The following is a 13,712-nucleotide window of genomic DNA, read 5'->3' as shown; positions in this document are numbered from 1 at the left end:
TGCTGCTCATAAATTTTCTGTAGCACTTTGTGCTGGCTCGGGAGCTGCCTGATGATGGGCCCAGGCAGGGCTCCAAAGGTGGGGGCTGGGAGAGAGCCAAGCAGAGCCCAGAAGGGGTTCATCTGGGACAGTGGACCACTTGGGAACATAAGTGCAGCACAGGATGGGTGCCTGGGGCTGAGGAAGCCTTGCAGAGACTTGTGATTCCACGGGCACTGTGGGCAAAGCAGGAACTTTGACCATCAGAACCATCAGGACCACAGAGAGTCAAAGCATGCAGGGAACTTCCCAGCTCACACTAAAAGAATGCCCCTACACGTGAACACATGCACACGTACTCACACCTCCTTTTAACAAGAAGGGTCTGGATTTTCCAGTGTTCTCTCCACTGACTAATCCAGGCAAGTCAAAGGGGTGCACGACCGAGGAAAAGGTGACGGAAAGCTGTGCAAAGACAGCATCTACAGGGCTGGGGAGGTGGCTCAGTCAGTAAAGGGCTTGCCACACAAGCTGGGGAACTTGAGTTCAATACACAGCACCTGTGTAAAAAGCTGAGCTGGTGGCCCACACTAGTAATGCCACTGCAGGGGATGTGGAGACAGTAGTTAGCCAGCCTTGCCTAATTAGAGAGAGGCTGCCCCCAAAACAAGGTAGCTGACTCCTGAGGAATAACACTCCAAATTGATCTCTGGCTTTCTCTCTCTCTCTCTCTCTCTCTCTCTCTCTCTCTCTCTCTCTCTCTCTCTCCTCTCATGCAGACATAAACACTCATGTCCATACACACACACTAGTAATATCTACTCATTGCAAACCTTCCCCTCCTCTCATGCAGACATAAACACTCATGTCCATACACACACACTAGTAATATCTACTCATTGCAAACCTTCCCCTTGTACCTTCTATATGCCTGGGGAGAACACACACACTGGCACAAGTCATTGTTCCCCACACAGCTTCTCCTCCCTGGAGCCAGAACCTTAGAAGCACTCACCAAGGAAGGAAGAGGGAGGTAGGAGGAGCAAGAAGGCCAGGCCCTGAAGTCAAATCTGATCCAGAGTTCTCATGTAAACAAGGGTGACTGTTCTCATCAAGTTTGAGAAACAGAAAGGATGTATTTCTGAAGCCGCTGAGATGACCAGCACAGTCTGGACTCTGGAAAGAGTGGAATTCAGCGGGGCCTGGTGGAACACACTTGCCATCCCAGCTACTGGAGAAGGGAGTCAGGAGGATGGAAAGTTCAAGGTCTGCCTGGAGTAAGCACAGGACTTGGGGCTGCATAGGGAGATCCTATGTAAATGAGGACTGGACTGGGGTGTGGCTCTGCGATAGAGGGCTCGCTCGGCATTATGAGGCCCTGGGTTCAACCCTCAGTATTGGAAAGAGTGGAACTTGTTCCTGTCTTCTGGTCCTTGTCTCATCCATGGCTCTTGCTCTAACTGCATGCCTCACCCTTTGCCTGAGAACCACATGTTCTTTTAGGCTGGGGGCTGGCTGGGCACAGAGCTCCTGAACGGGGCCTTTGAAAACCAACCACTCTAACTATGGGCCCCGGTGGTTCACTGTGGCTGGCCATGCCCTCCTCACCTGGGGAAGGTTCTTTGCTTATGTGGATCTTAGGGCTGGAGCCTCACTCTGTAACCATCCCAGCTCCCTGTCTGCAGAGATGCAACTCCACTCTTCTGAGTGGAGGGTATGACCAAGTGTACTGCTGTCTCGCCCTCTCTCTGCGAGAGAGTTCACCTTCTTTCTCTGCTTTTGGTATGGGTCTCTCTGCCTGTGCCTTTCCCACTCTGGTTCAATTCCTGCCTCCAATCCACACTAGCCTGTGAGCTCCAAAAAACACTGTCTGATTTGGCTAGCGAAGGTGACACTCTGCCTGCCATTCGAGTCTTTCTTGAAAAAGATGTCAGGCTTGCAACTGAGGGGTCAGATGTTGGAATGAGGTTCGTGTACCTACATTTTAAACAAGCACCTTAGTCTGGGGTCTTGTCCTATCCCTAGCATACCACTGAGTGGGTGCTTGCTTGCTGGGGGTTTGTTGAATGACTGCATGATTGCTACTCATAATATAGGTCAGTGGCTGATCAAAAGTTTCTCAGAGGGAAAGAGAAGCTTGCTGGTTAGAAGCCAGGCACCCTCAGAGCGGGTTGGAGCTGGGGGTCAGGCGCAACCCAGACCTGCTAAGAGAGACAGGACCACTATTAGTGGTGAATTGTCAGACCCTGCCTCTACCTCTGGTGGGATGCTGTCCTCCGAGTCCGAGCTGTCCTCATAGGTGCTGCCACCACCCGCCTCCAGGTTCATCTGCAACAGCTGGTCGATGGTGGCATCCACTGCACCGCTGTTGGCACGCAGCACACACTCAATGATGTCGTAGTCCATGTTAGGAAACATTGTCTTGAAGTCATCCATGGCCTGGTTGAACTCAAGGCGGCGCACCTGGCGGGCCGGCCGACTGTTGTTGAGTTCCTGAGGGGCTGCGCTGCCATCCCAGCCCAGCCCCAGCCCCGGCTCGGCCCGGCCCGGCCCGGCCCCGCGAGCCCGGTGGCCCCGCCACCGCCACTGCCGCTGCTGCTCCTGCGAAACAGGCTGGTCATCTTGCTGAGCTGCTGAGGGAGAATGTTTCTGACAAACCAAGGAGCCGCTGGCCCGGGGTCCCTCCGTCAGCCACTGGCTTGCTCTGCAGGGTCAGAAGACTCACTCCTGTGCTTCCTCTGTCCACAGGGATGCCTGGTGCACGGCCCGGGCTAGGGGACAGGGGCCGGGGTGGTGGCGGCATGCGGACCTTGGCCAGGCTGTGGCTGTACTGCAGATCATCCACATCCTTGAGTCATCCTGCCACAGGGGGCTGCAAGGAACTGATGGTGTCACCTGAAAGGAGAGGACAGAGTCAGAAGCAGAAGCAAGCAAACTTGAACTCTTTGGTGGTGGGATGTTAAGAAAGGAGGTGACACCTACCCAGCCTAAGGAGACCTGTTTCTCTCTGTTCTCTCTCCAGCAGTTATATCTAGCCTAGTTTGGGTGCTAGGGAAGAACTCAGGGCTTTGTGCATATTAAGCATGTTAACAGGCAAATAAATAAGCCTAGGAAAAAACAAATACGTATACTCGTTCCTATTCGTTTCTCTGTTTTGTTTTCATTTTTGTTGTTTTGAGATAGGATCTCATCTAGCCCATACTGGCTCCAAACTCCAAGTGTAGCTGAGGCTGGTCTTGAACTCTTAATCCTCCTACCTCCCCTTCCTCTCCTGCCTCGGCCTTTTGAGGGCTGGGATTACAGGCACATACCACCATATTCAATTTCCCAAAACTGTCCCAAAGAACCCTATCGTCTTAATTATATTCCATTCCACATCCAGTTCCCTGCTGCAGTCAAACTAGTACCAAAATGGTACCCAACACTAGCACAAGGATATGCACAGACAGGACTGAGGTCAAGCATGAATAGGGACTGAAATCTACAACAGAACGCCACCCAGCCCTCTCAGCTAGGCACTGAAATGGTCACCAAGGTGACATGGCTGTTAGTGTAGACAAAGGAGAGAGAACAATGTCTAAAAGCACTGGGGATGTAGCTTGAGGGGTGGGGTGCTTGCCTGGCATGCATGAAGCCCCTCTGTTCAGTCCCCACCACGGAATAAAACCTGTCCTGGTGGACCATGTATGTTATCCCAGCACTTGGGAGGCAAAGACCACAGGATTAGAAAGTTTTGGCCAGCCTGAACTAGAGAACTTGTCTTCAAAAACCGAAACCTGGAGCCAGGGAGATATCTTAGTGGGTAAAGTTGCTTGCCACGAGCCTGGTGACCTGAGTTCAATCCCTGGGACCTCCATGGTAGAAGGAGACAATTGACTCCCACAAATTGTCCTCTGACCTACACTCAGACACACACATACATACACACACACACACACACACACACAATCTGGCTCTGGTTTTCTCCACCTTATCCCAAGATTTAGTCATCTAGCAGCTTGTAGGAAAGGGCAGGGTCTCACTCTGTAGACCTGCTGACCTCAAGCTCATGATTCCTTTTGCCTCCGCTCCCTAGAACAGCACTACCACCTGCAGCCCATCTAAGGGAGTTTGAGGAGTCAGATGCAAGCCTATTCGGCTTAATAGGATGGGAGCCATGGCCTTAACAACAGATGGAGAAACAGAGTCCACACACCGACTGATATGACAGCGGTCACCCCACTTGGGATAGGAAGACCCGTCAATGCCACTAATGGTACTTCAGGGCAGATCTCATACTCTGGAAGTGGCGCGAGTATTTACCACACTGAGTTCCAAACATCTTACTCCCTCTCTTCCCTCGAAATGACATAAGCATTCTCAACCTATTCTGGGTGCCTGCCTATTTCCAGGGAGATGGATTAGATTGGATTTTAAAAGCTTTTTAAAATGACATTTATTTTGTGGTAGGGGTGACACACATGTGCTATAGCATACATGCAGAGGTCAGAGACCAGCTTGTGGGGTTATTTCCCTCCATCACATGGGCTCTGGGGGTCAAACTCACATCATCAATCTTGTCTGTAAGTGTCTTTATCTGCCGAGCCATCTTGCTAGCTTTTTGTCTGTTTGGTTTTTTAGTTTGTTTGTTTGTTTTGTTTTTTTGACACAGGGTTTCTCTGGGTAGCCTTGGCTATCCTGGAACTCACTCTGTAGACCAAGCTGGCCTTGAACTCATAGAGATCTGCCTGCCTCTGCCTCCCAAGTGTTGGGGTTTAAAGGCCTGTGCTGCCACCACCCAGCCCTGTTTGTTTGTTTTTAAAGACAGGATCATGTAGTCCAGGCTAGCCTTGAACTCACTGTGTAGTTAAGGATGATCTTGAACTCCTGCTTTTCCTGCTTTCACCATCCAAGTGCTGGGATTACAGACATGTACCACCATGCCCAGCTAGTGGATTGAATTTGAAAGTGGGAAATTACAGGCACACAGGTTCTGAATAACTAGCAGACACTGAGGTCCCTTCCTGCCCTGAGAGAACTTAATGAGATCATGTCCCCACACCATGTGTAGGTATTTGATCCTTGCACATGCTATCATGAGTGTGAGCTTATTTTTACCATGTGATTAAACCGTAAATTCCACTATGCGGTTACTTTCATCTACTTAATGGCACAATGGGGCATCTTCCCACATCAAAACACAGAGACCCACTTCATCATGTTACATGCTTGAGCAGTGGCTGGTCGACTGAGTGAGCCATGATTTACCATCCCACTCCTTCTATTTCCTGCCTATCCAGAGGAGCGAGTCACAGCCAGTGTGTGTGTGTGGGGTGTCAAAGCCATGTCACAAGAAGAAATAAGGGTAGCCTCGGGTGATCAATCTAGGGATTTAGTTATGAGAAGGAGCCCAAAAAGATTGCCACATATGTGTGACTTCCTGCTGCAACCCCCAAGCCCCAAGCCCCCTCTCCCCTACTGCCCTCCCCTCCCCTCCAGTAGGTACTCTGAGGCAGCTGGGTAGTTCCATTAGGAGTGCTCCACTCTGGGGGCCTGCACTGAGGCCTCTAACCTCTGGGCCACCAGGCCCCAGAAGCCAAGACCCCAGTGTCATTACACATAGGGTCAGAGGCTCTGGTTAAGGCCCTTGAGAGTACAGCCATCATCTCCCTGCCCCTAGTGTAATTCAGCCAGAAAGATTAGAGGCCAGGCTTGTCATTCTGCCAAGGGCAACTCCATGAAGAAAGAAGCCAGGACTTGGTCCATAAAGAGAAAAAGAAAGAAAAAAAAAAAAAAGATGGGCTTACATGCAGTCCATGAACTCCTTCCCACAGACCCTTGGGTACTGGGTCTCCGAGTGTTGAGACACCCCTGAGAGGCATTCTGGAATCATCTGTTGACTCTCCTATGGGAATCCTTGTACCTTTGTTGCCCAGGGCCTTCCTCTTAGGGGCTCCTTATACCGGTTCCATGCAAAGGAAGCTGGCTCTCAGCCTGTGGCAGACTATCCGTGAGGCAGGAGCAGGGGTTACATGGTTGCACTGCCCCATGGGAGGGAGGGAGGCTATGGGGGCTCTTTCCCAGCTCCTGACTAACAACCCAGGAATCACTCCAGATCACCAAAGGACATGTGGATTCTCCCAGCACAGGCCAGGTCCTGAGGCCTGGGCAGCAGGAGACACCCCAGTTAAGGTGACCACCCAAACCTACTCCCTTCCCCTACAGTTGAAGAGGAGCTCAAGAACATGCAGTGAGCAATGAAAAAACCTAGATCTTTCCACCAAGGCAGCCCTGTGGGTTTGGAGAAAGTGGTTCAGAAATAGGAAGCCAGGGAACCAGGATTTGATGGACAGCCAAGCCCCAGAGACTCCAGACAGCCAGGCTGTTGTAACTAGCACCATGTAGGGGCTAGGTTTTCAGAGTATTGTCGTCTCTGCTCCTTGTTAAACTTAAGCCAACCTAAGGCTAGGGCTGAGATATGCTGGCAGCAAGGGGGAAAAAATCACCAAGTCAGGCTGCCTTTTGTTGTAAACCCTGCTCAAATGAAAAGAAATGAAAAGAGGTTTTTTTTTTTTTTTTTGGGGGGGGGTTTCAAGACAGGTTTTTTCTGTGGCTTTTGGAGGCTGTCCTGGAACTAGCTCTTGTAGACCAGGCTGGTCTCGAACTCACAGAGATCCACCTGCCTCTGCCTCCCGAGTGCTGGGATTAAAGGCGTGCACCACCAACGCCCAGTGAAAAGAGGTTTTAAACTCATGGAGGCACACAGACAACTCGGGATCATGAACTTGTGCAGGGCACTTTCACGCATCATCTTTATCGAAGCTCCTTTGATCCTTATTATAATTCTCCAGCCCATCTCCATTTATAATGGTAGGAATGAGTTCAGAGAAGGCAAGTAACTTGTCCAAAACCACACAGCTAGCGGGTAGGAAGAAAAACCAGAATTAGCATCCCACCTCCCAAGAGCTAAAATGCCAAGTAAGGCTTGCAGGGCTTTGCCAAGGAGCCTGAGAAATGCAGCCACGTGTGCCGGGGCTTAGGACATTCCATCAAAGGAAACATGACCCAGACAGCCCGGGGGAGGTCTGCTGGCATTGCCCCAGACCTGGCTATGTGACCTTGGAGAGAGCAGGACACCTCTTTGAACCCACTGCTAGTGTGGGCATGAAAACAGGAAGGTAATTCCTAATGAACTTGTGGTGGAGGAAGTGAGTCAAACTCGCCAGGCCCGTTAGACCTCTCCCTGAGAGAATGGGTGTGGGTAACCTCAGGACCTGGAAGCAGAAACTCTGTACCTGTCCTCCCCCAGGGCCCAGGGAGCCAGGCCCAGAACAGCCTGCTGCCAACCTCCAATTGGAGTGTGAGAAGCAGCAAGGCCTGAATCACTCGGAGCTTAGCCCAAGGAGGTGGGCAGGCTGCCCCAGTGTGGCTCAGCCAGCCTCCTGTCTCAAGAAGGCCAGTTCATGAAGCTACGGCCTGCTCTTCACTAGGGGTGAGACAGTCTGGGGACCAGAGGGCTGGGCTCACAGCCAACCCCAGCGAGGTCATGTGACTTAGGAAAATGATTTCAGCTGAGGTTCCCAAACCTTAGCTCCCTTGATGGCAGAAGCCGTGGGAGGGATGCTGGGCTTGAACTTATGTGGGTTCCTGGGATGGAAGAAGTCCCTGCTGGGACAGGCTGCAAGGGGCTGGACACAGGCCTTGGGTACTCCATGCCATACTTGCTCCCCGAGTAAAGCTGATGGCTTTAAGTACCTTCTGCCAGCTACATGCTGGCTCCTGGTCTTGAGTTTCCTACAGACATTCCCTCCATCCCACGCCTATACAACCTACTATGGCCTCCACCCAGATCAGATGCCACCAGCACCTCTGACAGAGTGAATCAGTCCAGCCCTCCTTATATGCACACCTCTGACAATCAGTTTCCCTTACACTCTCCCTTCAATCTACAGTAATCCCTACCTTCCTTGCCTTTAAACTGTCCCTGAGGACATGGTTGCTTCTCACCCCTGGCCACTTTCCTGCCTCTCTATGGACTTCATGCTATGGCGGCATGTCTTCCCTTACCTCCAAAGCCCCTGGTCCTTAGAGCTTGACTATGGCCCCTTGTGTTCCTGCCATCAGATGCATATGTATGGAGCTGAGCACATAGCTCAGTAGGTAGAGGGCTTGTCTGTCATGCAGGAGGCCCCGAGTTCGATCCACAGCACCGTACAAAGCAGGTGTGGTGGTGCACACCTGTAATCTCTGCACTCAGGAAGGAAATAGAGACAGGAGGAACAAAACTTTAAGGTCAGCCTCAGGTACATAGCAAGCTCAAAGCCGGCGTGGGATACAAGAGACTGTGTCTCAGGAAAGAAAAGAAAAGTGCATGCGTATGCCCACAGCTACACCCACAGGGAGACACATGTAGACACAGATCCAAACAGTTAGCCGCCTTGAGCTACCTATGTGCTTGTCACTCTACCAACAAGCCTACACTCTCTTTCAGAGCCTCAGGACCTAAGTGCCCGCATGTTGCCAGCCTACAAATCCTTTTCACCTCTCCTTCTGGTCCCTGCTGCTGCATTACCAGCCCCCCCCCCCCCCCCCCCCGCTCTGCAGGCCCCATCTGTCTTCCAGTGTTCCTTGACCTTTGCCCTGCTTTGTCACCCTCTGTCACAAACACCATATATGGTACACTTGTCAGTGACCATCTTCTACGCTAGACCAGAGTTCCTGAGGAGAGATTTGCTGTATCCAGGATGGAGTCCATAGCGTGGCAGCAGCACCCGGCACAGTCAGCCTGTACTAGCTAAGTGGGCAGGCAGAGGACCTACAAGGCTCAGAGGGAGGCTCTATGACCCCATTTCCCAGACAGAGTGGCTGAGGATAGGCTGTTTCAGCTCTTGTCCCACAAGCTCTCTCTGCCTGTCTTCAGGGCCTCTTTGGCACACAATTCTGATGGCTACACCCATGTCAGCTCCAGGGGTCGGGGGACAGTTCCACTCCCATAGCTGGCTTGATTTGCAGTTTCCCCCAAGCAGGCACAGGATCAACCTATGGGGGTTAGAACTTGAGACCCCAGGAGGAGGTATGAGGCTAAAACTTCCTCTCTGGCCACGCATGGCTAAGGAACCTGGAGCGTCTGGGCTCTTGCTTAGGAACCGGGCTCAGCCCAGTGACGCCACCAGGCCAGGCCACTAGGTGGAGTGCCAGGGCCCAGGCCCAGCGGCTCCAGGGAAAGGGCTAACCGCAGCTGCCCTCGCAGAACCTTATTGTGCCCCGCCCCCACCCTAGGTCTGCCTGGAGGACAGCAGAGCCACCCGATAGCACAGGCATCTTAGAAATGACCGGGGGGGGGGAGGGAAGCAGGGGGTGTAATGTGTGGCAGGCGAGACACCACTCTCTATGCTCTGTCCTCAACAGATGGAATTAATCCACTCAAGCATTTGTCCTCCAGTGCCCACCCCGACTAGGGACCCTGTGCAGCCAAGTGCTGTGGCAGAGTCTCAGGGCAAGTCATCAGACCTGAAGGGTGACATCTGCGCTCTGCCCACCCGGGAGGGGAAGTAGGGCCCGGGATAACTGAATCAGCAAGACTCCAGGATACCAGGGCCCGAGGGGTCAGAATGAGGTCATGTGTAAACGTGGCTAAGTCCCGGCGAAACCTCAAGTGGGTGAGGCGGTGTGAACCGAGAAGCTGCTGGGGCACCGGCAGCTGCATCCTCATCCAATTGTCACCTCGGACACCGTGGGGGTGGGTGCAGGGCAATCTGCCGAGTTCTAAGGCTTCTGAACTGAAGAGGCCCGAAAAGGGAGGAGGGGTAAGCAAGAGGCAGAAGCTACCGGGGGTGTGTGTGAGTGTGCGGGGGCGGGCGTGTGTGCGGCCAAGCACCCTGGGGAGGAGGGGCAGCACGGACAGAGCCGCCTTGTCCTCCGGCCTCTGCACAGGCTTGTTTTCTTCCCAAGCTATTAATGTCGCTGTAGCTTCAAAAGCCGGGTGACCTTTAAATGCCGAGCCTTCTGCTCCAGCCCAAGGCTCGGAAACGGCTTAATGGATACTCGGCCCCAACGGTCACAGCTGCTGGGATGACAACAAAGCCTGTCTCATTCCCGGAGCCCCCAGTACTACAGGGCAGCCACACCTGTGCCCATTCTTTAACCCTAGCACAGCAACCGGAACAAGAGGCCAGGTTGGACAAGGGAGGAGGAGGGAAAAGAGGGGGTGGGGAGAAGTAACACTGTTGCCACGCCCTGCTGTGTGACCAGGGTTACTGGCCCCTCATCTGTCTGTGTTAGTCATCTCCTTTTCACTTGTTAATGGGGATTTTAAAAGAGGGCTGGAGGGGGTAGACGGAGGGGTGGGAGTGGGGAGTGGGAGGGAGGTGGGTCCTGGAGAGATGGCTCAGCGGTTAAGTTTGCTTGCTGCTCTTGCAGAGGACCAGAGTTCTGTTCCCAGCACCCACTGGCTGACTCATAACCACTTGAAACTCCAGTTCCAAGGGATCCAAAGGGATCCACTTCTGGCCTCTGTGGGTACCTGTAGGTACCGGCACAAACGCGGTATACACACGGAGGCACACACACACACACACACACACACACACACACACACACACACACACACGAATAAATAAAAATTTAAAGAATGACTAAAAAGAAAAAAAAAAAAGGAACTCCCAAACTCTTTGCTACAAAGAGACGTGGTTTCCAGGCTAAACAGCCAGCAGGGGTGAGAAGCTAGAGGGGTGATACCTACTTTCTCAGGCCAGCCACATGGCACAACTTCTTTATATCCCCACCTTCTATTTAAGGGGATCTGTGAGGCTAGGCTTGAAAATATTTTTGTTGTTGCTTTGTTTTGTTTTAAACTCTTTAAAACATACGAAGAAGAAAAGTGGAAGAGAACAAATGGGGGACTTTTCCTTTCCCCTCATTCTTCCCTCTCCTGTCTCAACATGAGTAGCTAAACAGATATGAGGATGAGGCACAGGGTAAAGGTTCCAAAGGAGATTAATGTCCCTCCTCCATGGGCAGATTCAGCCCTAGGCCCTTGGTCTTTAGGACACCATCCTTCATCCCTGTCTTGACACTTAGTGGCCATAAAAGGCATCCCGAGGAGTCCAGCTCTGCTTCCAGCTTTGAACACTGTAGATGAAGCTCCTCTGGCATTCATAACAACCCAGTTCCCGTGCTAAGCTCATGGGTGCCTCATACCTGGAATCCCAGGGAAAGGCTAGATGTTCAAAGCCAGCATGTGCTACACTGGGAGAACCCAGTATCAGAACATAAAACAGGGGTGGGGGGGCATGCCTTTAATCCTGGCACTCAGGGACAGAGGCAAGAGGATCTCTGTGAGTTCAAGGCCAGCCTGGTCTACATAGTGAAACCTTGTCCCAGAAATGAATAAAGAAATAAATAGGGCCAGTGAGGTAGGTGAATGGGTTCAGGCACTTGCCACCACTCCTACATCCTGTGTCCCATCCCAGGGATCCAAATGGGAGAAGTGGACTGATTTCTATAGGTTGTCCTCTGATAGCCACATGTGTGCTTTGACGACCTTACGCACACATACAAACAGTAAAAATAAATTAACCAAGTGTAATAAATAATACATTTTTAAAGCCAGCTGTCACAGTTCACACCTGCAATCCCAACACTAAGGTTGAATCAGGCAGACTCCTGTGAATTCAAGGTCAACCCGTTCTACATAGTGAGTGACAGGCCAGCCAGGGCTACACAGTGAGACCCTGTCTCAAACAAATGATAACGGCAGCATGGCCACGATGACTGGCTCCTACTGTCTGAGCCTCTTGCCTCACCAGGCTTCATGTCTATGCTCTTCATGCTCTCTGCAGCCCTAAGCAGTATGTGTTCCCCTGCCCTCTCCGAAGGTATAGACAGAAAAGTGAGCTACAGAGAGTGTGAAACACTTGTTCAAGGTCACTCGGCTAAGTGGCCAAGCTGAAACCTGAAGCCAAGCTGTCCGATTCCAGATTCAAAACATTCATCAGGCTGGAGAGCAACTCTCTGTTCCCTGGCACAGAGCACAGAATGGGCACACAGTAAGAACTCCGGAACTGAGGGTGGCATTAAATCCCAGGGGGCAAACTACCCCTGGAGGAGCTGAGGAGTGCTGGGTGGAGCGGGAGTCTTCCAGCTATGAAACAGTGTTCAAGTCCAGGGAGCAAGGAAGGAGGGGTCTGCAGGTAAAATTTCACTTAGAAGTACAGAAAGCTTGCAAAAACCAGTTTCCTTACAAAGCCCCTGTTCCCCACCCCACCAAAGTTGTCAAGTTGCCTAAGTAACAGGCTGTTTAGCCCCAAAACCTGGGCGGGTTATGGAATATTTCCACAACAAATTTTCCTTCTATCAACAAACCCCACCAGCTCAGCCAATAGTTCAACTTTGGGCTGGGGAAATGAAACCTCATTGGGTGGCGTGGGGCTCAACCCGTGGCAGGAACTGGCAGGAACATGGATATGTCTGGGATCAAGTGAAACAGTCCAGATCCAGACCTGGAGAAGGGGCCACCAGCAGCTCAGGTGTAGGGCCAGGAAGTTGGACCGGCTCCAGGAGTGAGCTCATGCTGGCCTTGGCCCAACAGCTTGGAGAAAGGGACCAGCTGCCCTCTGGGGTCCTCCCCTGCAGGCTTTCCCACTAATGGGACCTGCAAGGTCTACAGATGAGCTCTGGAATCAGGACAGCAGCAGAAGCCATCTCTACAGTCAGCGCCTCCACAATTTAGCATGTGAACATGCCTGGAAAATCTAGGCCAAGTCATGTAAGATCCAGCGGGGTGCTCAGCTCAGGATGGCAGAGGAAAGCCTAAGGAATGACAATCTCAATCCCTGCCTCTACTGGGCACACCAATGCACTCTGTACTCCTACCCACTGATTCTGGAATCCCATACCTCTATGGAGTGTTCCTATATTTCAGTTTGTACCTATGCCCAATACGGACAGAAAGTTGAGCCTTGCAGTGGTGTGACAACAGATGTTTGAAACTACTGGAAATGTCTCCCAGCAGGAGGCTGGTGACATGAGGGTATGTTATCACCAACCACATATACCAAATGAGATACTCTTCAACCATAAGCAAAACCAAGGCATTCTGATAGGTCTCCTTTTGCCCAAGACTTAAAAGCACAATGAAAGGCACCCATGAGTTTAGTTGAAATACTATAGTGTGCTGTAGAAGGGGTTGGGAAATGTGTGCACGTGTGTATGGAGAGGGACAGAGAGCTGTTTTTATATATACTTTCAAAATGTTTGTTCATGTTCATTTATTAGCTTGAAAAGAAGCAAACAGCCAATGAACATCAAAAGACTAGCAGCGCCAGTGATCTTTCAGGTTCATTGTGTGTATATTATCTCCAATAGCCAGCAGTTGTTTATTTTCGTGCTGGGTGTGAACCTAGGACCTCGAGCCTGATGGGCATGCACTCTGTCAGTGAGCCACAATCCTGGCCCCTTGAGTTGCTTTTTTTTAATGATTATGATACAAGTACCTATAATTACCTGCTACGGACAGGCACTTGCTCAGCACCTGCCATGAATTATCTCATCAAGTCACTGTAGCAACCATTACTCTACCCATTTTATAGACAGGGAAACTGAAGCTCAGAGAGGTTGACTGACTTAGATTGGATCACACAGTGGTCGAATCAGAATCCAAATCAACAGTCTGGTCCCAAAGTCCATGCTTTATTGTCTCCCACCTGCTATGTAAATTGAGGATGACCTTAAACTTTTCACCATTCTGCCTCCTA

The 13,712-nt window shown here is 51.4% G+C and overlaps 1 protein-coding gene across 1 annotated transcript in view; it reads right to left on the bottom strand.

The window, feature by feature from the left end:
• The window catches only part of Cuedc1 (CUE domain containing 1), an 89,578-nt gene that overhangs the window by 16,430 nt on the left and 59,436 nt on the right, over positions 1-13,712 (bottom strand). The window contains 2 exon segments of the mRNA XM_027426295.2: positions 2,236-2,543; positions 2,546-2,874. Of these exon segments, the coding sequence (XP_027282096.1) occupies positions 2,236-2,543; positions 2,546-2,600 (363 nt within the window). The 5' untranslated portion in view covers positions 2,601-2,874.

The sequence above is a fragment of the Cricetulus griseus genome, chromosome 7, assembly GCF_003668045.3.
Source record: "Cricetulus griseus strain 17A/GY chromosome 7, alternate assembly CriGri-PICRH-1.0, whole genome shotgun sequence".
In the NCBI taxonomy this organism is placed as follows: domain Eukaryota; kingdom Metazoa; phylum Chordata; class Mammalia; order Rodentia; family Cricetidae; genus Cricetulus; species Cricetulus griseus.
The sequence above is the reverse complement of the archived record's forward strand: the minus strand, read 5'-3'. Positions and strand labels throughout refer to the sequence as shown.